This window comes from Balaenoptera ricei, chromosome 14, assembly GCF_028023285.1.
Source record: "Balaenoptera ricei isolate mBalRic1 chromosome 14, mBalRic1.hap2, whole genome shotgun sequence".
In the NCBI taxonomy this organism is placed as follows: Eukaryota; Metazoa; Chordata; class Mammalia; order Artiodactyla; family Balaenopteridae; genus Balaenoptera; species Balaenoptera ricei.
Window position 1 is genome coordinate 37911446 of NC_082652.1, and position 24730 is coordinate 37936175.

General features: G+C 42.5%; 1 protein-coding gene and 1 pseudogene across 1 annotated transcript; one reads left to right on the forward strand and one right to left on the reverse strand.

Moving 5' to 3' along the window:
* Nucleotides 1-1069: 1069 nt before the first annotated feature.
* On the reverse strand, nt 1070-1182 carry LOC132348298 (U6 spliceosomal RNA; annotated as a pseudogene).
* A 10898-nt stretch (nt 1183-12080) lies between these two features.
* LOC132347907 (endothelial differentiation-related factor 1-like) lies at nt 12081-12825 on the forward strand. The gene is made up of 2 exons (XM_059894834.1): nt 12081-12098; nt 12415-12825. The coding sequence occupies exons 1-2, from the start codon at nt 12081-12083 to the stop codon at nt 12823-12825; spliced, it is 429 nt and encodes a 142-aa protein (XP_059750817.1).
* Nucleotides 12826-24730: the final 11905 nt, after the last annotated feature.

Consider the following 24730-nt stretch of genomic DNA (forward strand, 5'->3'; position numbering starts at 1 on the left):
CTACTGGCATCAATTGAAAACACATGGTGATCCAAAGCATTTTTCTGTCAGTTTTTCTTTATGACTTTAGACAATGTATGCTGATATGGCTGAGACATAAGGAAACCTGAAATCTAAATAAATTAAAAAAAAAGACAACCCAAGTCCCTGTTTTGTTTACGTTCTTCCTGACAGTTAAATAAGGTCATCATCTGAAGCATTTGAAATTTAGGGCAACCAATAGCATGGATCACAGCCCCATAGAATCCAAACTGCATTTTATTTCCTTGTCAACAGTAAACATCCCCAAACACATAATTAGATATGTCAAAGGGACTGTTTTTTTTCAAAATTCAGAGTCCACAAGTAAGTTTTAATCTAAATGGCTTACTACTTATTTTTTTATGAAAGCAAAAACCCCTCAGATTTTTCTCATACATCTTATAAAGTCCATCAGGATGTATGTATGAATCATGCACAGCTAAATTTGTTTCTTCTCAGATAATAAATTTCCTTTTAAATTTAATTTGATAAATATTAGTTGCAAACATTCCAAATAAAAATGTATGCTTTCATAAAGTTATATCTATAAAATAACTTAGATTATCTTAATTCCTCCCAAAGGGGATATTTATCTGCTTTATGTATATTTGTTATTTTGAAAAAAAAAAAAAACTCCATTATTTAATCAACATTTGGAATATCTTTTAAAAATAATAGTAGTTACAAAGCTATCACATTTTATATCTACGGTTATCATTTGAACTAGTTCTCTTTCTATTAAGACCCTATTTACCAAATGAAGTTTTAATATATTTACCACCAACTTTGCAGGCTCTCCCCAGTGAGGTTGCCACCAGCTTCTGGAAGGACCTTCACTTTTCTCTGATTTAATTTTTGTCTGTGTCAGGGATTTTGCCTTGTTCTATTTGATGACACAGTTCTTAATCCTATTAACCTAACACTTTGAGATTAAGAGTATGGTTTAAAATGCGGTAGGGTTTAGAAAGAAACACTAGAGGGCGGGCTGTCTACACGATCAGGAACAATGACCTTGAGTTACTTTATCTTACACAAACTTTTTTTTAAAAAAAATATGGAATGCTTCATGAATTTGCATGTCACCCTTGTGCAGGGGCCAAGCTAATCTTCTCTGTATCGTTCCAATTTTAGTACTTGTATGTGCTGCCGAAGTGAGCACACAGAAATTTTTTTTTTTTAACATTTTTTTGATGTGGATCATTTTTAAAGTCTTTATTGAATTTGTTACAATATTGCTTCTGTTTTATGTTTTGGCTTTTTGGCCTCGAGGCATGTCTCGTGAGGCATGTGGGATCTTAGCTCCCTGATCAGGGATTGAACCCACACCCCCAGAAGGCGAAGTCTTAACCACTGGACTGCCAGGGAAGTCCCCACAAATATGTTTTTTTTTTCCCCCCACAAATATGTTTTGATAGGACTCATTAAATCCTTAAAAAAATTAATTAATTAATTAATTTAAAAAATATATATTTTTTAATTTGAAATTTATGGGACTTCTCTGATGGTCCAGTGGTCAAGAATCCGCCTTCCAATGCAGAGGATGCAGGTTCAATCCTTGGTTGGGCAACTAAGCCTGCCCGCCACACCTACTGAGCCCACATGCTCTGGAGCCTGCGTACCACAACAAGAGAGCCTGCCTGCTGCAACGAAAGATCCCACATGCTGCATCTAAGACTGGACGCAGCCAAAAAAAAAAAAATAATAATATAATAAAATAAATAAATAAAATTGAAATTTATTCTATGTATATTCTTTTACAGGCCAAACAAATTTCTTTGATTGAAAGCATAAGCAACAATATGAAATAAAGTAAATGCTTAGTTAAAACATTTTGAGATAACTAATAAGGACCTACTATATAGCACAGGGAACTCTACTCAATACTCTATAACGACCTATATGGAAATAGAATCTAAAAAAGAGTAGATATACATATATGTATAACTGATGCACTTTGCTGTACAGCAAAAACTAACACAACATTGTAAATCAACTATACTCCAATAAAAATTAATTAAAAAACATTTTGAAGATTATTTACATAGTCGTTTGGCATTTTAAAAAATATATGCAAACACATTTTAACTAAAGTGATAACATTTAGCATATAAGTGAGTATTTTACTACAATTTGGTAATTAATTAGCTGAACTGAAAATTCAGCTGATGATTCATTTAAAAGCAATTTAGAGGGCTTCCCTGGTGGCGCAGTGGTTGAGAATCTGCCTGCCAATGCAGGGGACACGGGTTCAAGCCCTGGTCTGGGAAGAGCCCATATGCTGCGGAGCAACTAGGCCCGTGAGCCACAACTGCTGAGCCTGCGCGTCTGGAGCCTGTGCTCCGCAACAAGAGAGGCCGCGATAATGAGAGGCCCGCACACCGCGATGAAGAGTGGCCCCCACTTGCCACAACTAGAGAAAGCCCTCGCACAGAAACGAAGACCCAACACAGCCATAAATAATAAATAAATAAATAAATAAATAAAATTAAAAAAAAAAAAAAAGCAATTTAGAGAGTCACCATAGCCAGGTGTTGTCTGGGTCTCTCTGGCTACTGAAATCTCAAGATTGTCTTGGGCCCCCTTTGCAAGTTTTGAGGGATTAGCCAATCAATACTTATTAGATGCTCAGTACTTTCTAAGCAGGTCACACTGACTGTTCTGAACTGGTTCACCTGCCTTTCGGGGCACTTAGAAGTTGACCCTTGTGTCTGAGCAACCTGCAGTCTGGAGTTTATCTCTGCTCCGCTTGGACACAGGGATGGGCAATTACAGGACACACGTGAAGTCCTGCCTACACCTCATTTCAGCTGTTTTGACTACCTGCTAATTCTCTGTTTTAGTGGAAAACCTCTTAGCTCTGTTGGAAAACAGATCAGCTCAAAGCAAAACGACCTATTATTGTTTCAAGAAGCCTCACGGCATTTTTGAGCAACTACAATCCACACCTACAAACAGATGTGTCCTATCCTGAGAGGTGATTGGTTGGCCAAAGGAAGAAGCAGTACTTTGGGTATTTTTCTCAGGAAGAGGAGAGCACAGTTCTGGGAAAGTCAATCATAAGAAACTGTGCAGTATCAGGGCAAACTCTGACCCTGAGAAACCTTTCTTGTTATTTTGCTGTTGTCCAAGTTTGGACCCATTTGAAGTCCTGGCTGGCATCTACATGCTCTTTTTCAACAACCCACATTTTGTTGAAAGTGGAACCAATGTTTAGGAAGACTGGTGGTTCATTCTCTAGTGGTAGATTTTTTCTGTATTCCATGTTCCCCCTTTAAGTGTAATTTCCGAGAAGAGAACTTTATTGCTAACTAGTACTAATTACTTTTAAAATACCCTGAAGCTTCCAAAAACTTTCTTTCTCTAATTGTTTCAGCTGTTTTCACAGATGCCATTTTGTTCTTAAGATTAGGCAACACTTCATGTGAATCTGGTTACTTTCATAATTATGACATCATTACGTTCAAGATTTAAGTGGGTTGTAAAATATTATAGCTAGTCAGTAACTAAGGACACCTAGAAGCAAGGTCATCTTAATTAAGAAGGAGAACAAAAAGAGGCACAGGGTATTAACTGAGAAATAGAGAAGTCAGACAGATGGACTTCAAAATGTCAGGTTTATTGTTGGTAAGTTCGGGCTTGGACAGAGCATCTTACATGTGTGCCCATAATGGACTTGCTACTATGTCACCCCTGATTAGATCAGCCCACCCTGCCACTGGCATAGCCAGACAACCTCTGGGCTTCCCTTCAGGTAACTACTTGGCACAGAGCAGGCCAGGAAGCCTGTGCCACTTGTGCTGTTTCCTCTGTGGAGCCCAACTCCAGGATACAATGTCTGTGGTCCCTGGAGCTGTGTAACCCGGCAGCCCTGCACGCGTCCTGTGGATAAGCTGGGATTTGCTGTCTTGCACCAGTGAGGTCGGAAAGGGGAGGAAAGAGAGCGAAGCCTTAATGCTTTCGCCACAACTTGGATTCTCCCGTGTGTCAAATAACCCACTCCCACTTGGGAGGGAGTGTTACTCTGGCAGAAGTCCCTCCCCTTCCCACCAAAAAAAAAAAAAAAAAAAAAAATCAAGGAGGGAATGCATAAGAGAAGTAAGTAAAAGACAAGAGCATAAAGATCCAAATAAATGATTTATGTAGATTATAATTAAACCATGGGTAATTATTAGTCAAATCCATTTTACCTGCCTTCGCTAATCAAGGTCATTTTAAGACTTGCACATCCTCCAAGCAGCAGGCAGTCGAAGCAATAAGATGTTTGTCCAAGTTATTTTCCAGGGACTTGGAGTCAGCTGTGTCTAGTTGGAGATGAGCTGGATAGGACCAAGCTGAAGTGGTTAACACTGGTTAGGACCACCAACCCTCCAACCGGGCATGCGTGAGTGTCCAGTCAGTGATGTTTTGATGTCAGAGGGCCAAAAACTCCACCCTCAGACCATGTTAAGCACCTCCAGTTTTGAATGTGCAGAGGCCTTCATAGAGCGATGACGATTACCACACCTTTTCCCAAGCACTTCCCTCATGCTCCCCACGTTCCTTACCCCTCAGACCATCCTGCTTCTTTATTCTTTACCTCCCAAATACCCCAAGGCCTTTGCACCCCAAAGGGGGAGGATGGTCTGAGACTTGTTCTCCCATCTCCTCACTTGACTGCCTTGTGAATAAACCTTCTCTTTGCTGCAAAACTTGGCAACTCAAGTGTTTTGGCTTGCTGAGTGTCAGGCAAAATGAACCTGGTTCAGTAACAATAGTAATAATTTCCCTAGCTCTGTTTCCTTCTTTCCTCCCTCCCTCCCTCCTTTTCTTCCCTTCTTCTTTCTTTATCTTCATCTATTCAGCCATTCATTTAATAAAATTAAAGATATAATTCACATCAAAAAGCAAAATTTTGGGGCTTCCCTGGTGGCGCAGTGGTTGGGAGTCTGCCTGCCAATGCGGGGGACACGGGTTCGAGCCCTGGTCTGGGAGGATCCCACATGCCGTGGAGCAACTGGGCCCGTGAGCCACAACTGCTGAGCCTGAGCGTCTGGAGCCTCTGCTCCGCAACAAGAGAGGCCGCGATGGTGAGAGGCCCGCGCACCGCGATGAAGAGTGGCCCCCACTCGCCGCAACTGGAGAAGGCCCTCGCACGGAGGCGAGGACCCAACACAGCCAGGGATAAACATAATAAATAAATAATAAATAAAAATTAAAAAAAAAAAAAAAAGCAAAATTTTGAAGTAGACTGTAAATACTCTTTTTGGGCAAATGTTGGCCACCTCTCTACAGAGAGGACCAATGGTGAAGTATAAAGTTCACTGATTTAAGAATCAGGTTCTATCAAAATCCTTGCCTCGTGGTGGGCTCTGGATTTCTCTGTGTCCTCATCTAAAAATGAGAAATTATTGGAAGAAATAATCTCAACTCTTACTCCCAGCTCTAAATATCTGTGATTATTATTCATGTATTCTCATCAAGCTTCAACATAGTTTGAGTCAATCTGTAAAATAACACAGCCACCTTATGTCTTGTATAGAGTTACTGAACAGGTCAAATTAGTTAATACAAACGAAAATGATTTATTGAGCCATAGAGCACAATGTAATTGGAAGGTAGACCAACAACCTCTTTTAAAAAATTCAGACTAAACTAAAATGATTGTTTTAGGCTCATATAACATAGGCAGCAAAAGTAGGCATTGAATCCAGACTTCAGAATCTTTCATGAAAAAGATCAACCTTGAATATAATATGAAGAATTTATATCCCATTTAACCTCATCATGAAATCAGAATTTATCAAAACAGACCAGCACCACAAAAACTTAATTATTGATCAGGATGTATATAAATACCAAATGCATTCTAGAATTTCCATGACACCCAGCACGGTTCTTCTCTTGCGTCCAGGGAGTTCAGTCTTGGAACAGCTCATTTATCAGCAAATGTATGTTGGGCAGCCTTGTGTTCCACACACTGAGGTTCTACGGATGCTGGGGGGAGACAGAATAGATGGTCCCTGCTCTGTAGGAGCTCCTGTTACATTCCAGGGGGAGGAAAGTGGACACCACGCAAGTAAGTACCTAAGCAAGAACATATCAGAGCGTGAAAGCTGTTACAAAGAAAATAAAACAGGATAAGGGGATTGCCTGTGTTTTGGAAAGTGGGGGCCGCTTTAGGCTGGGTGGCCAAGGGAGGCCTCTCTGAGGAGGGGACGTCTATCTAACACGATCCCTGAGAGCAGGGCCCAGTGCAAAATGGAAAGGTGAGGCCCCTCGGTTCAAAAATGAAGAATTTCAAGACGCCAACAGCGGAGCATTAAACCAATACGGGGCCGTAGGGATCAGGGGGTGCAGGGCTCATGCGCAAGAAGCAAGCCCTGCCTGAAAGATGGAATAGCAAGTGCAAGGGTAGGAACAAACCCTGCACATTTGAGGAACTGAAAATAGGCACATGTGGCAGAGGGCAGCAAGAGGAAGGGGAAGTAGGGTGCTAAGAGGCAGAAAGTGCGGATCATGTAGTATGGCAGGGCCAGACATGAACAATTATTTTTAATAACAGGATCACTGTGTAGGATTTACAAAGGGCAATGATATGGTCTGACTGACTGGTTTTAACAGACCACTGTGGCCGCTGTGGAGGACCGATTATGGGACAGTCAGGTGGGAGGGGAACCATGGGGGAGGCAGTTTCCATCACCCGGACAGATGGCCACGCAAGGGTGGCTCCTTGGGCGGAGTGAGAAGTGGTCAGACTTGGGACTTATTTTGGAGGCAGGACTGGATTGTGAGCTGAGGGAAGGAGCAGAATCATGGGGGACTGCTGGGGTTGTGATGCGCTAAGGGTGTCCAGCAATGCCCTGTCCCGGATGAGAAAGCCTGGGGCGTGTAGCCCTCCCTCACTTCCCATGACTCCTGACCTGCAACCTGGATTTCACTCTCTCTGCCAGTGGGAAGTTTTGTTGATAAACGCATCGCGGAGCTACTGATCACCAAATCCACGGCTTACTTTTTGTCCTCTTTCCTGTCCTCCACGTGGCATTTGGCACAGTTGACTAGCAACTATTTTTTTAAAGCAGCTGGTCTTTGGTATTACTGAGTCATTCTCTCTGGGTTCTCCTCTTACTCCTCAGACGGCTCCTTTTATTTGTAGCAGGATGGGGTTCGCCTTCCCCTTCATTCTTTTAATTCCACCTAGTCTCACTGGGTTCTCCATCTTCTAAATCTCCTTTATCTCATCCATCCCAACCCCTCCGCAGGAAGAGGGTCTTTTAGGATAATAACAAACCGCAATTATGCTGTGAGAGGCAATGTATACTGCTCCCCCCGCAAGGGTGTGATGACACAGGCAGGCGGGAATAGATCCCTGGGGTGAACCGAGCCAGGACCCCAGAGAAATGGAGAAGAGGCACATGTAAGGGAGACCAAGGGCACGTGACGTGGACGCAACACTGACCAGAAGTGATCTGAGAAGAGTGGTCGACACGTTACACGAACCTCTGGGTCCAGGCACATTTCTGACTAGTTGCAGGTAAGAGTGGTCTGAGCCTGTTTGCCCATCCATCCTGCTGTAGATCCCCATGGCTGCGTTCCGTATTCTTTCACAGTATTTGCAGAGTGCCGGCTGTGTGCCAGGCACTTTATTAGACATTAGACACCTGCTCGGTCTTTTTCCTGACCTTCTTCCTCTGTCCCAGCCTTAGATGTTTATATTCCCCAGGATTCTCTTCTTGGGGAAAATGCCAAGCCACCCTCTTTGGCTGATGTGACCTGGAGCCTCAGACACTCATAGCCAGCCTTCTACTGGCTGCCCCTCGGACTGCATGGCCCACAGGGATTTCAGACTCAACAGCTCCTAATCCAGCTTTTTCTCCTCAAGACTGCCTTACCATGGGATCCCTGTCACCAGATCCAGACATTTGGGTATTATCCCAGACTTCCCTCTCTTCTTCAATCCAGCGGCCAACCCAAGCAGACTGCCAGACGATGTGTTGTATCTGGGGTCATGGAATGTCAAGACCCATGTGAGTTAATGGTCCAAGAAGCTTTATTATTATTGATAAGCTAAAGCACATAGAAGTCAACAGACCGTCAGAGCAAACAAGCAAAATTATATATAACTGAAAATAAAGTTTTTCTTTAAATTCTGGCTACATTATTATGACCCTGGCAAATGTGTTTTAATTTGGTTCTTGATCTCCATGGCAACAGGATAAGTAAAATACCATACGTATTTGATGACAACTGTAGCCTATACCAATGACCTGTGGAGGAATAAATCATTCTATCAGTTGGATAGTACATTTCAGCCTCACCTTCTGATACATAACTGCCTAAGTAGTTGCAAGTCCAAATTAAATAATAAAATACGAACAGGAGCATATGAACAATAGAATATGTCACCTGGCTTGTTGAGTTTATCTGAGGAAACTGGACTTTTTTGTTTAAGGTCGTTTACTTTTTAATTTTTTTAATTTTTAAATTTTTTGGCTGCGTTGGGTCTTCGTTGCTGTGCGTGGGCTTTCTCTAGTTGCGGCGAGTGGGGGCTACTCTTTGTTGTGGCGCGCGGGCTTCTCGTTGCCGTGGCTTCTCTTGTTGGGGAGCACGGGCTCTAGGGCGAGTGGGCTTCAGTAGTTGTGGTGCGCGAGCTCAGTAGCTGTGGCTCGTGGGCTCTAGAGCGCAGGCTCAGTAGTTGTGGCGCACGGGCTTAGCTGCTCCACGGCATGCGGGATCTTCCCGGATCAGGGATCAAACCCATGTCCCCTGCATTGGCAGGCGGATTCTTAACCATTGCGCCACCAGGGACGTCCAAACTAGACTTTTTCTATATGGAAAAAAAGAATTCTTCCTGGGTACTGACTGCAAATTTTTCGAAGAATGCAACACACCTAAAATATTAAAATGGGCAAAGAAATTATACACCTATCTTGTAGATAGATCAGGAGCCCTTACGAATGCTCTTTGGGTTATTGCCAGATTTTTATCCAAAAGGAGGGAACAGACTTGCCAGGATGAATTATCCTTATATGAGTACTGAAGGAAATTGTGATTCTGGAAGGCAAAAAAACTAGGGAACATTTTGGGTTATATGTAAATTCATTAAAAAGTAGAATAAAAAAAAAAAAAGTAAAAGAAACTATCCTGGAATTATCTAAAGTAGGTGATGTAAAGTACCATGTGTGTTTTCCTGAAATGCGTCCTTCATCATTATTATTTTTGAACTTTCTATGGGTAGAATGTTCTTTCTTCAAATTAGAATTAATTTTAAAACTCTTTCAGGAGCACTGATACAATCATGCATAATAATAATAGCACATTGCAGAATAGGAGCTCAAGCAACTAACAAAACAGAATTTGTAAAACATCAGAATTTTAAAAATGCCAGATCACAAAAGACCATTTAAAATTTACTTAAATATTTAAAATGATTGTACTGAGAGCTGTTGTCTCTTGACAACATAAATATGTTGTCAAGTTTTACTTTAGAGTTTTAAATTCACAGTTTGCTTATCTTAAATTGTTTTATTTTAGAAGATACTATTTGATTATTAATAAAGTATATGTATACATATGTATAAGACACATACATATATGAAACAAAATAAACCCTTTTTGTAGTACTTGGTGGCTGCACGTGCTTTGGGACTCATTTTTTACTAACAATGTCAGGCTTCATCCCCTACAGCTGGTCACTGCATTCTATCCATTTTATCTCACTCATTCACTCAAAAAGTATCTAGGCTGTATACAATTCTTCAAAGCAGCTTTGTTCATAATAACCCCACACTGGAAACTACCCACATGTCCTTCGGTGGGTTCAGTGGGTTGAACAAACACTGGTACATCCATGGAATACTACTCAGCAAAAAAAAGGAGTGAAATATTGATACACACAACTTAGATGAGCCACAAGCAAATTATGCTGAGTGAAAAAAGCCTATCCCCAAAGGATCCATGATACATGATTCCATTTATGTAACATTCATGAAATACCATAATTATAGAGATGAAGAACAGATTAGTAGTTTTCAGGGGTTAGGGATGGCAGATGGATGTGGCTATCAAGAGGTAACATGATGGCTTGAGCGTGTTGATTATGGTGGCGGTGCTACACATACACACGAGTGTGTGTATAACTGATGAGATCTGAAAACACTGTGATTATATTAATAACAATTTCTTGGTTTTGATATTTTACTATAATTGTATAAGATGTGAACATTGCAGGAGGCTGGGTGAAGTGTACATGCGGTTTCCCTATACATTTCCTTGTAACCTCCTGGGAATCTATAATTATTTCAAAATTAAAAATTAAAAAAAAAAATCTCAGATTTGTCTGCACTGTCCTGGGCATTGTCCTCCTTTTTGATTTCCTTTACAATATTTGTCCCCTCTTTTACATCTCTACTGCTGCCCTGTTTTAGATCCCCTAAGAGCAGGCATTGTTGTTTTGTGGTCTAATGAATCTCCAGTGCCTAGAACAGTGTTTGGCAGAGAGAGAGAGAGAGAGGCAGGCAGTGTGCGTGTGCAATGAACAGAATTGCTTAACATCCTTACATGTCCTGAACCCAGTCTATTTCTCCACACTATCTCCCTCTGCTGTCTTCCCTATACTTAGTGCTCCAGCTGCCCTAACCTGCTAACAGTTGCATGAATACATCCTGGTTAGTTTTCTCTCCATGCTAGACATTGCCCTTTCCAGGTCTTTCTCCTATTTATTATTTATCCTTCAGTGTTCAAATCAAGAAGCATTTACTCATTCCCATTCTCTGGGCATTCTTGAGCATGCCCTCCTGTATCACACCATTCTACTTGTGTATATACCTCTATTACTTCACTTACCTCCTTTAATTCAGTAGTTTATTTACCTATTGAATCAGTCAGGGTTTGTACAGGAAACAGAAGGCACACTCAGATGAAATCATGAAACTAACTTTATGAAGGGACTATTCACAGAAGCGGGCAGAGGTAAGGAAACTGATTATTGGCTAAGGGAGCCCTGCAAGTGCTGGGGGCTTGGAGGAGAGAATTGCAATCACAGAGCAATGGCCAGAGCTTCAAGCCAAAACAATGCCTCCCGTTGGCTGGACTCAACCAGAAGCCACAGAGCAAGACAGCCCCAGAGATGCAGCTCATAGAGATCAATCCTTGAGGCGCGGATCAAGGCAGAGAGAGGGAGAGAATGGATCTGGGGGAGACAGTGGCTAATAGAGACCAAGTGACACATGTTTCTCTCCCCATTAGATGGAAGGTTCCTGAGGGCAGGACCATTTCTCATTCGTTCTTGTAGTCCCAGCACCTAGCACAGGGCTTGACCCAGGATAATCATCCAATAAATCCTCATGGAAGTGAATTACGATGTTAGGGCATTTACTATATTTAACTTAATATTTATAGGAAAGTAGGCAGGAAGGCAGGCAAGCTGTTTACAATCTATCTTTGGCCCATTTTAATTTGCTTTCACATGGAACTGTTTTTATACGTTTCTTGATATCATATCTAACTTAGATGACGACAGCACAACCAAGACAGAATCCACTGGAAAGGTTAATTTTGGTCATCTTGCTTTGCTGAGTTCAGTCTAATAGCTCCAAAAGCAACATGAACCTCGAAATAGATGTATCCACGTGGGGCTATCAGCATAAGACACAGGGCGTGAGAACCACAAAATATTTCAATTAGGGATGCTTGTCTCCTAATTGTACAACATCATCTCCAGATCCTGGCCCCCAGCAGGCAATGAATAAAAGCTTGCTGACTGTCTAGAGTCAGGCAAGCCATGTAGATTTTTGAGGCATGAAAGAATCCAGATACTCTATCTAATGATATACATCAGGCCATTGGGTAGGGTGACCAACCATCCTGGTTTGCCTGGGACTGTCCTGGTTTTAGCACTGAAATCCTTCAGCCTGAGAAATCTTCTGTCTCAGGTCAGCTGGGACAGTTGGTCACCCTACAATTAGGGTTAATTAAAAAATATAGATTTAGGGGGCGGGGCCGCGGCGGGCGCCGGAAGCCGCCGAGCAACAAGGGGACGTCGCGCTGCCGCCGGACGGACCACCTGCCCCGCCTGCCCCGCGATGGCTGAGAGTGACTGGCACAAAAAGGGCCCTGGGCTTCCCTGGTGGCGCAGTGGTTGAGAATCTGCCTGCTAATGCAGGGGACACGGGTCCAAGCCCTGGTCTGGGAAGATCCCACATGCCGCGGAGCAACTGGGCCCGTGAGCCACAACTACTGAGCCTGTGTGTCTGGAGCCTGTGCTCCGCAACAAGAGAGGCCGCGATAGTGAGAGGCCTGCGCACCGCGATGAAGAGTGGCCCCCGCTTGCCACAACTAGAGAAAGCCCTCACACGAAACGAAGACCCAACACAGCCAAAAATAAATAAATAAATAAAGTAGCTATTAATTAAAAAAAAAAAAAAGGGCCCCATGGCCGCCCAGGCCAAGTCCAAGTCCTCCTCTCTAGCAGCTCAGAGAGGAGGAGGAGATGTGGAGGCTTCCAAGAAATGGGCCGCCGGCCAGAACAAGCAGGATTGGATCACCAAGAACACAGCCGAGCTGGACCTGGAGACTGAGGAGCTGCACCACGACCGGGTGACCCTGGAGGTGGGCAGGGGGATCCAGCAGGGCCGGCAGAGCGAAGGGCTGACGCAGAAGGACCTGGCGACGAAAACCAACGAAAAGCCACAGGTCGTCGCTGACCGTGAGAGGGGCCGGGCCATTCCTAACAACCAGGTTCTGGGCGAAATCGAGAGAGCCATCGGCCTTAAGCTCCGGGGGAAAGCCACTGGGAAGCCGATCGAGAAGGGGCCGAGGGCGAAATGAACGCAAAGCTTCGAAATCAGCGCGTTCTGGCTGATCTCATCTGGCTGGTTCCCCTTGACCACCAGCGCCAGCGTGGGTCTCTTCACGCGGCCACGCGGAACACAGGGCGGTAGCCCTGCCCGAGAACCCCCTCTACCCGTACCTGCTGTCAGACTAACAAACAAAACCTTGCAAAGTGTTTGCTTCTCCTGATTATTTTCCTCGCTGTCCCCGTGCCTCACGTGGGGTGCGGAACGCTGCCTTCCTCTCCCCTGGGGTCTGCCCCGTCACCGGGGTGGCTCCAGGGAGCTCGGAGGGGGACCAACTCGCACAGGGTGGGCAGCTACCGTCTGGGAGAGGAGCTGCGTCTCCAGCCCGGCTCGCAGAGAAGCTAATAAACATTTGTTGCCCTTCCAAAAAAAAAAAATATCTATATATCTATATATCTATATAGATATATAGATATAGATTCCTCACGATATAGCTTCATTGAGGCATTATTCAGAGGTGATAAAGCTATTCTAGCTCTTTGAGAGTTATCTTGAGTTTTGTAAAACTTAGAATCTTCTTTGACTGGGATCTGGTAACTTTGCTGATGAATCAATTAAGAAGTCCTAAGAAAAACCCTCCACTGACAGTATTTTCTTAACCCCAAACCTTACATACTTAATCTAATTGGTTCCTCAGGTGTAAAATCAAAATGTACTCTAGCATATTTACAGAAATAACAAGCCTCTCTTTCCACTAATTTCCTCAGGTTTCTGGATATATTTCCAACACCTTGCCAGCCTTGTCTGTAAACTGCAAGTCTCTTGTTCTGATATTCTACGGGAGGAATACGCGTTCACAGCTATCGTACCAGCGGCCATTTCTAACTTTTGTATTTATATGCCAAGTGAGAAAGCGGTTGAGAACTAGTTAAGGCTTTTTGCAGCAAGTCTTTATCCTCAGACTTTTGGCTGAACTGTGGAAACTCAGTATTGCAATAAAACTGCCTGGTTCTGGAACCAGATAAACTCCTTTTATTAGTGAGAAACATCATATAGATACTGATTTATGTGTCCTATATGGAAGTACAGGAAAGATTTAGCCTGTGTATAGTATTTATAATTTATGAGAGATTTTTAGAAAAAAAATTGGCAAATGGAGTGCCTTGAATCTTGGTGGGAAAGGCTAAAGCTACTGAAGTAAATTAAAAACAAAAATCCAACTGCTGTATATACAGTAACAGCAAGTGACAGTTTGCAAATAAGAGGAATAGTTACCCCTATTCCAGTCACCAAAATTAAGATTTGCCTATGTGATGCGACACTAAGGGAAATAATTTAATTAATACTTTAATTAAATTATTTATTAAATTAAAGTTAATTTAAATCGGCAGTCCCCAACCTTTTTGGCACCAGGGACCGGCTTCGTGGAAGACAATTCTTCCACGGACCGGGGTGTGGGGAGGATAGTTCAGGCGGTAATGCAAGCGATGGGGAGCAGCAGGTGAAACTTCGCTCACTTGCCCGCCACTCACCTCCTGTTGTGCGGCCCAGTTCCCAGCAGGCCGCGGACCGGTACCAGTCTGCAGCCCGGGGGTTGGGGACCCCTGATTTAAATCATTATTAATTTTTTTTAAAATTTATTTTATTTATTTATTTTTGGCTGCGTTGGGTTTTCATTGCTGCGCGTAGGCTTTCTCTAGTTGCAGAGAGCAGGGGCTACTCTTCGTTGCGGTGCGTGGGCTTCTCACTGAAGTGGCTTCTCTTGTTGCAGAGCACGGACTCTAGGCACGTGGGCTTCAGTAGTTGTGGGTCGCGGGCTCTAGAGCGCAGGCTCAGTAGCTGTGGTGCACGAGCTTAGTTGCTCCACGGCATGTGGGATCTTCCCGGACCAGGGCTCGAACCCGTGTCCCCTGCATTGGCAGGCAGATTCTTAACCACTGCGCCACCAAGGAAGTCTCTATTAATTTTTATAATTGTGACAATATGACAATTCCATGATAGTGACAAAAATGTCATTAACATTTTTGGTGCTAAAAATAAATCCTTTAAATAGTTTTGGGGGGTATACTTTAAATGAAGGAATTGTGTGATATGTGAGTTATATCCTTTTTTCTTCCAGTTTTATTGAGATATAATTGACATACAGCACTGTGTAGTTTAAAGTACAGCATAATGATTTGACTTACATCCATCACTACCACAAGAAGTAATGATTACCACGAGAAGTTTAGTGGAAATCTATCAACTCATATAGACACGAAATTAAAGAAATAGAAAAAATTTTTTTCCTTGTGATGAAAACTCTTAGGATTTACTCTCTTAATAACTTTCATATATAACATGCCGCAGTGTTAGTTATATTTCTCATGTTGTACATCACATCCCTAGTACTTATTTATCTTGTAACTGGAAGTCTGTACCTTTTGACCACCTTCATCCAATTCAGCCTCTGGTAACCACAAATCTGATCTCTTTTTCTATGAGTTTGTTTGTTTTTTTTTTTTTAAGTATTGATATAATTGACCTGCAACACTATGTTATTTCCTAGTGTACAACATAGTGATTTGATATTTCTGTACATTACAAAATGATCACCACATCATTTAGATAATTTGAAAAATCAACTATTTCTAAAGCTTTAAAAAAATTTACTTAAGCATCTGAAGTCACCATCACCTGAGAAAACTACAAATAATGAGAGTTACCCTAATTGAACATCTTACACTGTGTCAGGCACCGTTAGACATTTTACATAGAATCTCATTTAATCCTTTCAACCCTGTTATATGAGTATTACCAACTCCACCTCACAACTTAATAAAAACGAGGATCAGAGAAGTTAAGTAATTTGCCCAATGTCACAAAACTGTTAAGGTAGAGAACTAAAATTCTATCTAAACCAGATCTTTTTGTTCTCTCCACTATATCACACAATTCCCTTAAAAACAAAACCAAAATCACTTAAAAGTGTGTAAAAATACTATTCCAGTGACTATATTATTTTGCTTCTCTCTATATAATTTTCATTGTATGTTGCTAATTAAGAGTGAAGTTAAATAAGAAACCTTATATAGCATTATAAGATCTATACTGATGCTTTTTGTGTATTGTAGAAGTATTCGTACCTTGAATGCTTGCTGAATGGTACTGGCTAATTCTACTCATTTACTAATTTGCTCATATATTTCCATTTCTGAAAATGTTGCCGAAAGCTGTTAAAAGGGAACAATGGGCATATTTTTAAAGTTTAGTAAATCAAAACAACATGGGCACATGCTAAAGATTAATTTGGGATCATTTACATGTATGGCATTCTAAAACAAAAAAAGAGGAGGTACTTTTTTTTTGAGTGCAGAAAAAGGAATGCAACCTATTTCTTGCAAGGGCATAGGAGCAGGTCTCACATTCTCACACATGGCTTTGTTTTCAAATTCTTGAAAGTGCAGAAATTCTTTTAATTTAAAGGTGAGCCCATGGAAAATCTGGAACAGCTGTAGAAAACCGTAGAGGAACGCAGTGCCACAGCCACTTTTCCAGTTTGTGACACCACCCCAGGGAGATCTGACCCTCTGCTCAGCACTGTTCTAAATTATCAAAGAGGCACCCCTGTCCCCATTGCTACAAACGAGATGCTTCCATAGAATTGATAGTCTCATTAACTGCTCCTGCCTAAAGGTTGTAAAGTGCAGAGAGGAACTCAGATAACCCTTTAGACACGAGATAGACTCCAGGCTGTCCAAGAAAGAAGGCTCAGAGCGGGTCTAAGCTCAGCCTACTAGATAGTAAGTCTTGGGAAACAGCCATATCTCAATCCACTCTCCCAGGGACGTGGCAGAACATCACCACAACTTTCTGCAAGGTCATGCAAAGTTTAAGTGATTTTTACTATCCCACATTCCAACGTGTCCTCCTCTGTCGATTCATTTCCCATGGTGGTTCATCATTCTTTATTTTATTTATTTATTTTTAAAATTATTAATTAATTAATTAATTTATTTTTGCCTGTGTTGGGTCTTCGTCTCTGTGCGAGGGCTTTCTCCAGTTGCGGCGAGCGGGGGCCACTCCTCATCGCGGTGCGCGGGCCTCTCACTGTCGCGGCCTCTCTTGCGGAGCACAAGCTCCAGACGCGCAGGCTCAGTAGGTGTGGCTCACGGGCCCAGTTGCTCCGCGGCATGTGGGATCTTCCCAGACCAGGGCTCGAACCCGTGTCCCCTGCATTGCCAGGCAGACTCCCAACCACTGCTCCACCAGGGAAGCCCCCATCATTCTTTGTTTATGGCACCTTTATTAGTTAACAACATCTCATCTCTCCTAGTAATTGTGCTGGTGCATATTTTTGGAAGCTTCCGTGGTCACTGTCAGGGACTGAGGGATTTTCATCAATGTTGAAGGGAGAGTTTGAAAATCCTGTTCTCAAATGAGACAGGTAAAAAATGGTCTTATTAGGATTCCTGTTTTCAATGTCCAGAGAAAAGTCCCAGGGAGAGAAACACAGATAACAGAGCCTTGCATTGTCCACTGGTGAGATTTGTACATTGAAAGTAGGCTAAGCTAGAGTAATCGGCTTAATCTAGCCATAAATAGTGTATGCAGCTCTTCATTTCATTAACATCATTAACCAGGGCCCATCAGGAGCGTGGATTGAAATCACTGGGCCCTTTCACGGTTTCCTCTGATGCTGAATTTAGCCACCTGCGCGGAGAGCGCCATGAACTGCCTGACACTGATACACGAGTGTCAGAGTGATTCTTTCGCTACCTGTTGGTTTTTTTTTTTTTTTTTTGCCAATAGTTTTGTAGGGATGGGTTGTCTCCTAGCATCTACCTCCTCCTCCTGGCTGTTTTGATAAAGAGAAGAAACATCCGGGAATAGCCCAGGAGGTGGCCTGAGTTTTGCTGGCGGCCTCTGAAGTAGCCACCGCTGTTTGCATGTTCCCCAGGAAGAAGAACACGGGGTGGCTTTGTTCTGCCCACACTGGAGAGGCCCCACATCCACGGGGTTTGCGTGACCAGACAGTGGCTTTCTCTGGCTTTCGGTAAGGAGAGAAATTTCTTCCTCCTAAAGGACGTCATGCCTCACCCGTCACTCATATGCGGGCATGTGCTGCCCCCTGAAGACGTCTATGCCACTAGCTGGAAATCAGACCTGTTAGCCCAGAGAGTTAGTTTCCCCTCCACCCCCAGCCCCACCCGCGACCCCCCAACCCCTCCCAACCCCCGGTGTGGGGGGGTACCTAAGAGGCTCCCTGGCCTGCGGAGAACCAGCCATCTGGGTCTGCAGCGAGCAGTGGCCATCTGGCTCCAGCTAAAATGTTGTCAGGAAGGAATATGGGCCTACTGTGGAAAGAACATCCCGTTTTCCGAAAGAACCTAGGAATATAGAATCTTGCATGAAATCCCTGACTTTTCAAACTTGGCAAGCTAACTCGGTTAAAAAAGAAAAACAAAAAAACCCACTCTGATGGCAGGCCCATGAGTAATATATACAATGCTTTGTGCAAATTAGGAAAAAACACGCCTCTGGGCAGATAAAGCAGGGGAAAAAAAAAAAAAGCAGTCAGTGCATGTGTGCCAAGTAAAAGGTACTTCTGGGCAGTTGTTCCCTGTGCCAGGCGCTGGGTTTAACGAGAGCGTCCTGGCCGGGGTTCAGCCTCTACTTGCCCGCTGGCTGCGCGCTGTGCGAGGTACATCGTGCATAGCTGCAGGCGGGTGTCCTTCGGCCGCCAAGTCAGTCTCTACACGCCAGATTCTGCCCCTGGGCCTCCGCGGGGGGTGGGACGGGGTGGGGGGGCAGATTCACAAACTCTGGGTGATGGAGGAGGGAGCAAGAGAGCTGGGAAACCAACAGAAATTGCAGGCCTATCCTTGCTAAGGAGCCATAAAATTTTAAAATAGTTTTTCTACACTGTGTCCCAAACTTGCTCTCAGTGGTCCTGGGGGGTGAACGGTGAATCAGTTGGCGAGTTTATTTTAGACAGCATTTTTCTGAGGTTATTGCACTCTGTATGTGAGGAGGATGTCTTTCTGAGTACACTTCATCTATGATTATTTTTAACATGTTTCCTCTATTGGTCTAGTATGGATCAGATCCCTTTATAGAAATTATTTCTAACTCTGACAACATCCTGAAAAGATGTTGTTTTACAGATAAAGATACCAAGGCTCAGAGAAGTAATTTTTCTGCCAAAACCAGCTAGGAACTGGCTCTGTTCTGGGCTTCAGACTTCGGTCTGTCACTAGGAAGCTATTGCTGCCCTAAGATGATATGATAGCTCTGTTACTTCTAACTGAGATTCCAAAGGCTTTAGCTTTTCTCCCTAATGGCACCTAATCAAGATCTGTGTTATTCAAGTACATGATGCATGGAAATCTCCTATTTGGTGTCTTCTCCCTCCTCCTTTTTATTTCTTGATAAATGCAAGAACAGGGACTTCCTTGGAGATCCAGTGATTAAGACTCTGTGATTCCAATGCCGGGGGTGCGGGTTCGATCCCTGGTCGGGGAACTAGGATCCCACATGCTACATGGCCAAAAAAAAAAAGCAAGAACAGTTCTTTTACCAAGCAAAGGGTGCATCTGTGTAGTGTATAATTTTGAAAATAACAACATCACCAGATGGACATATCCCAGTGAGTGTTGTTCTTTCAAAACACTGGGTTGCTATGGTGATTAGAGACTTATTCCAGCCATACTGTCATCAGTCACCACCTTTCTTCTCTTTTGGAAGAAACTTCAAAGCCAGTTTACAAACCATTCAGAGAAATCAGGCTCATCATTTCAGTGGCATTGATGGTTTTAAATGTCAAATGATAACATCCAGCTTTTCCAGCCACTCTGTCCATCAGATTTGACTACAAATCACTTGAGGCTATTTCCAAAGCTTAGGTCCAGTCTCAGTGGAGTTAGATTTGCCTCTTGAGAATGTTCCGGAGAATATGCTGGAGGTGTTTAGATTGTCTCCAAAAGAGAACTTCCAAAAATATCCTGAGCCCAGCAGTACCATTGGTTAAACGTGACTTTTGAAGGGGACACATGCATTGGGGAGTGGACAGGTCCTGACAAGCTGATTAAACTAAAGAGTTAAGGTGGTGGGCAATGTATACATTTCAAGTCTAGACTTAGGAGTCAGACAGACAGGATTCAAATCTTCCTTTTACCACTTACTAGCTGTGTAACCTTGCACAGATTACTTAATCTCTTCATGTCTCAGTTAATGCTTTTGTAAAGTGGAGGTAATTATTGAATATGTAGAAGCTCCTACAACAGTGGGTGGTACAGAGTAAGTGCTATTTAAGTGTTGGCTATTGTTAAAATCACACATAGCACTTTATAGCATCACCTCGAATTATAAATGTATCAGGCAAGATCCATAACAGGGCAGACATTTTCTATAAGTGTCATCACCAAACTGTAGTAATAAAATGTTCTTATGTAGGATAAATAATTTTGTTTGGTTGTTAAAATCAAAGTGGAATTTACCACATCTAAAGGTTCTCTATCTAAATACATTGCATTTCACATATAATCTGTAAAAAACTCGAAGCACTATGCTGTACACCTGAAACTAACACAATATTGTAAATCAACTATATTTCAATAAAAATAAATAAATAAATAAATACACTCCATTTCATTTTACATCCAGGAATCCCAAATGAAAATAGAGATGGCTGGTAAGGTATCACAACATCAATAGCTTGAAATACCTGTGGCATACCGGCAAAATATTCATCTAACCCATACCTCTGCACCTTTATGACAGGAACATAATCTTTATGCAGTGCAGTCCATCTTTGTGCAGCTTTGGTTGCTGAAAATTCTTCCTGATACGAAATTGAAATCTCTTTCCCTTATCATTCCTTCTCTCTGAAACCCCTTGGAGCCCTGTGGAACAAGTCCTATTTCTTTGGAGGTCATATTCCTCGAGAGAATTTTCTTTTCAGGAGAAACAGCCTTAGTTATTGTAAGCCATTTCTCTTAGGATGTGGTTTTGTATCCCCTTACCCTATTTATCTCACTGCTGTCAACAGGCCTTGATTTCTTCAGTTCCTTTTAAGATGTAAAACCCACAAGTGAGCACAGTCCTCCAGACCATAGAAATGGGTCTCCCTCCTCACTTGGTGAATTGTGCTTTTATGAATGTAGCCTGGGAACACATTCATTTTTATTTTAGTTTAGTCCTTACTTTGACAGCATACTGCACACTAAAGTGCCAAAAGAAAAGAACTGATTACCCAGAATCCTGTATCCAGTGAAGGTGTCCTTCAAGATGAAGGGGGAAATGAAGTTATTCTCAGAGGAACAGAAAAAAACAAAGAGAATTTGTCACTAGCAGATCTACACTAAAAGAATGGGCCTAAATAAACTGATTAAAAGACAGATATTGATAGAGTGGATTAAAACTACATACAGTCTACAAGAAATTCAATTCAAATATAATGGTATAGGCAAGTTGAAAGTAAAAGGATGTAAAATGACATATCTTGCAAACAATAATCAAAGGAAGCAGAAGTGATATATTTATATCATATAACATAGGCTTCAGAGCGCATAAAATTATCAGGGACTGAGACAAATGTTATATAATAGTAAAAGGGTCAATCCCATGAGAAGTCACAGCAATCCTACATGCCTGTGCACCAAACAACAGAGCGGCAAAATACGTGAGGCAAAAACTAATAGAACTGAAAGGCAAAATAGACAGATCCAGAATTATAACTGGAGACTTCAATATCTCTCTCTCAACAGACTGATAGAATAAGTGGACAGAAAGTCAGCAGGGTTGTAGAAAAACTCAATATCACCAACAATCAACAGGACTTAATCATCATTTAAATAACAGATATGCTAAGGGCACTAATGGAAAAAGTGGACATTATGAAAGAACAGATGTGTATGTAAGTAGAGAGATGGAAACTCTAGAAAATAGTCAAAAGGAAATGCTAGAAATCAAAAACACTGAAACAGAAATGAAGAATGCCTTTTTTGGGCTCATTAATAGCCAAGGAAAGAATCAGTGAGCTTGAAGATATGTCAATAGAAACTTCAAAAACTGAAATGTAAAGAGAAGAAAGAATGAAAAAGATAGATCAGAATGTGTAAGCAGACTTCCCTGGTGGTGCAGTGGTTAAGAATCCGCCTGCCAATGCAGGGGACATGGGTTCGAGCCCTGGTCCGGGAAGATCCCACATGCCACGGAGCAACTAAGCCCGCATGCCACAGCTACTGAAGCCTGCACACCCTAGAGCCCATGCTCCGCAACAAGAGAAGCCACCGCAATGAGAAGCCTACACACTGCAATGAAGACCCAATGCAACCAAAAAAAAAAAAAAAGAGAGAATGTGTAAGAACTGTGGGGCAATTACAAAAGGTATAACATATGTATAAAGGGAATACCAGAAGGAGAAGAAAGAGAAAAAGGAAAAGAATAGATATTGAAAATGATGATGGCTGAGAATTTTCCAAAATTAATGATGGACACAAACCACAGATCCAGGAATCTCAGACAACACCAAAAATCTGCATGTAATTATCAAACTGTAGAAGTGGTGATCCTTTTGTAATGTATAGAAATATTGAGTCACTGTGTTGTACACCTGGAACAAAGAGTGTTGTAGGTCAATTATACTTTAATTAATAAAATAAATAAATACCATACTATGTTACCATAAATGATAAAATAGGGTGTATTTACAGACTCATGTTTAAAACATCTTTTTATTTTTATGAATCTCCTTTATACTTTTAAATACACATTAGCTAAACACCATGGTATTTTATTTATTATTTATTTATTATGTTTTATTTTTTTTTGGCGGTGTTGGGTCTTCGTTTCTGTGTGAGGGCTTTCTCCAGTTGCGGCGAGTGGGGGCCACTCTTCATTGCGGTGCACGGGCCTGTCACTATCGCGGCCTCTCTTGTTGCGGAGCAGAGGCTCCAGACGCTCAGGCTCAGTAGTTGTGGCTCACGGGCCTAGTTGCTCCGCGGCATGTGGGATCTTCCCAGACCAGGGCTCGAACCCATGTCCCCTGCATTGGCAGGCAGACTCTCAACCACTGCGTCACCAGGGAAGCCCATACCATGGTATTTTAAATGCTTGCTATTTAGTTAAAAAATGTCCAAGTATCTCTTAATATTTAAACTTAAGTTATGAAACTGTAAAGCAATGACATGTGCCAATGACATTACAATTAAAGCCTTTCATTATCAAATTAAAAAAAAAACTGCAGAAAATCAAAGACAAAGAGAAATTCCCCAAAGAGGCCAGAGGCGGAGTGGGGGAAACACCTTACTTTTAGGGAAACAAGGATAAGAATTGTACTGACTTCTCTTCAGAAACCAGGCAAGCAAGAAGAAAGTGGAGTGAAACATTTAAAGTGCTGAAAATAAAAAACATTAACTTAGAATTCTGGGTTCAGTGAAGTAATCCTTCAAAAGTGAAGGAGAGGGCTTCCCTGGTGGCGCAGTGGTTAAGAATCCACCTGCCAATACAGGGGACACGAGTTCGAGCCCTGGTCCCGGAAGATCCCACATGCTGTGGAGCAACTAAGCCCCTGCGCCACAACTACTGAGCCTGCGCTCTAGAGCCCATGCTCTGCAACGAGAAGCCGCCGCTCTGAGAAGCCCGTGCACCGCAACAATGAGTAGCCCCTGCTCTCAGCAACTAGAGAAAACCCGCGTGCAGCAACGAAGACCCAGTGCAGCCAAAAATTAAATAAATGAATAAATAAATTTTTTAAAAAAAGTGAAGGAGAAATAAAGACTTTCTCAGATAGGCAAAAATTGAGGGGATTAGTAAACCTACCACATTAGACCTGCTTTGTAAGAAAGAAGTTCTTCAAGAGAGAAGGAAAATGATTTAATTCAGAAACTAAGATCTACATAAAGAAAAGAAGAGCATTAGATTTACTGTGCGATTTTACATCTATGTGGAATCTAAAAAACAAAACAAGTGAACACATGTAACAAAACAGAAAAGAGTCATAGATACAGAGAATAAACAGGTGGTTGCCAGAGGCGATGGGGGTGGGGGAGATGAGTGAAATAGGTGAGGGAAATGAAGAGGTACAAACTTCCAGTTACAAAATAAATGAGTCACGGGGATGTAACATACAGAGTAGGGAATATAATCAATAATAATGTAATATTTTTGTATGGTGACAGATAGTAACTAGACTTATCGTGGTGATCATTTTGTAATATACAGAAATATCAACTCACTGTGCTGTCCACCAGGAACTAACATAGTGTGGTAGGTCAATTATACTTTAAAAACAAACAGATTGGGACTTCCCTGCTGGTGCAGTGGTTGAGAATCCACCTGTCAGTGCTGGGGACGCGGGTTCAAGACCTGGTCTGGGAAGATCCCACTTGCTGCGGAGCAGCTAGGCCCGTGTGCCACAACTACCGAGCCTGTGCTCTAGAGCCCATGAACCACAACTACTGAAACCAGTGCACCTACAACCTGTGCTCTGCAACAAGAGAAGCCACCGCAATGAGAAACCCGCGCGCCACAGTGAAGAGTAGCCCCCACTCGCCGCAACTAGAGAAAGCCCGTGTGCAGCAACGAAGACCCAATGCAACCAAAAATAAATAAATAAATAAATTTATATAAAACAATATAAAAACAAACAGACAGACAAACTCATAGGAAAAGGACCAGAGGCAGGGGGTAGGGGGAGGGTGAATTGGATGAAGGTGGTCAAAATATATAAACTTCCAGCTATAAGATAAAAAATACTAAGTTTGGGGGCTTCCTTGGTGGCGCAGTGGTTGAGAGTCTGCCTGCTAATGGAGGGGACACGGGTTCGAGCCCTGGTCTGGGAGGATCCCACATGCCACGGAGCAACTAGGCCTGTGAGCCACAACTACTGAGCCTGCGTGTCTGGAGCCTGTGCTCCGCAACAAGAGAGGTCGCGATGGTGAGAGGCCCGCGCA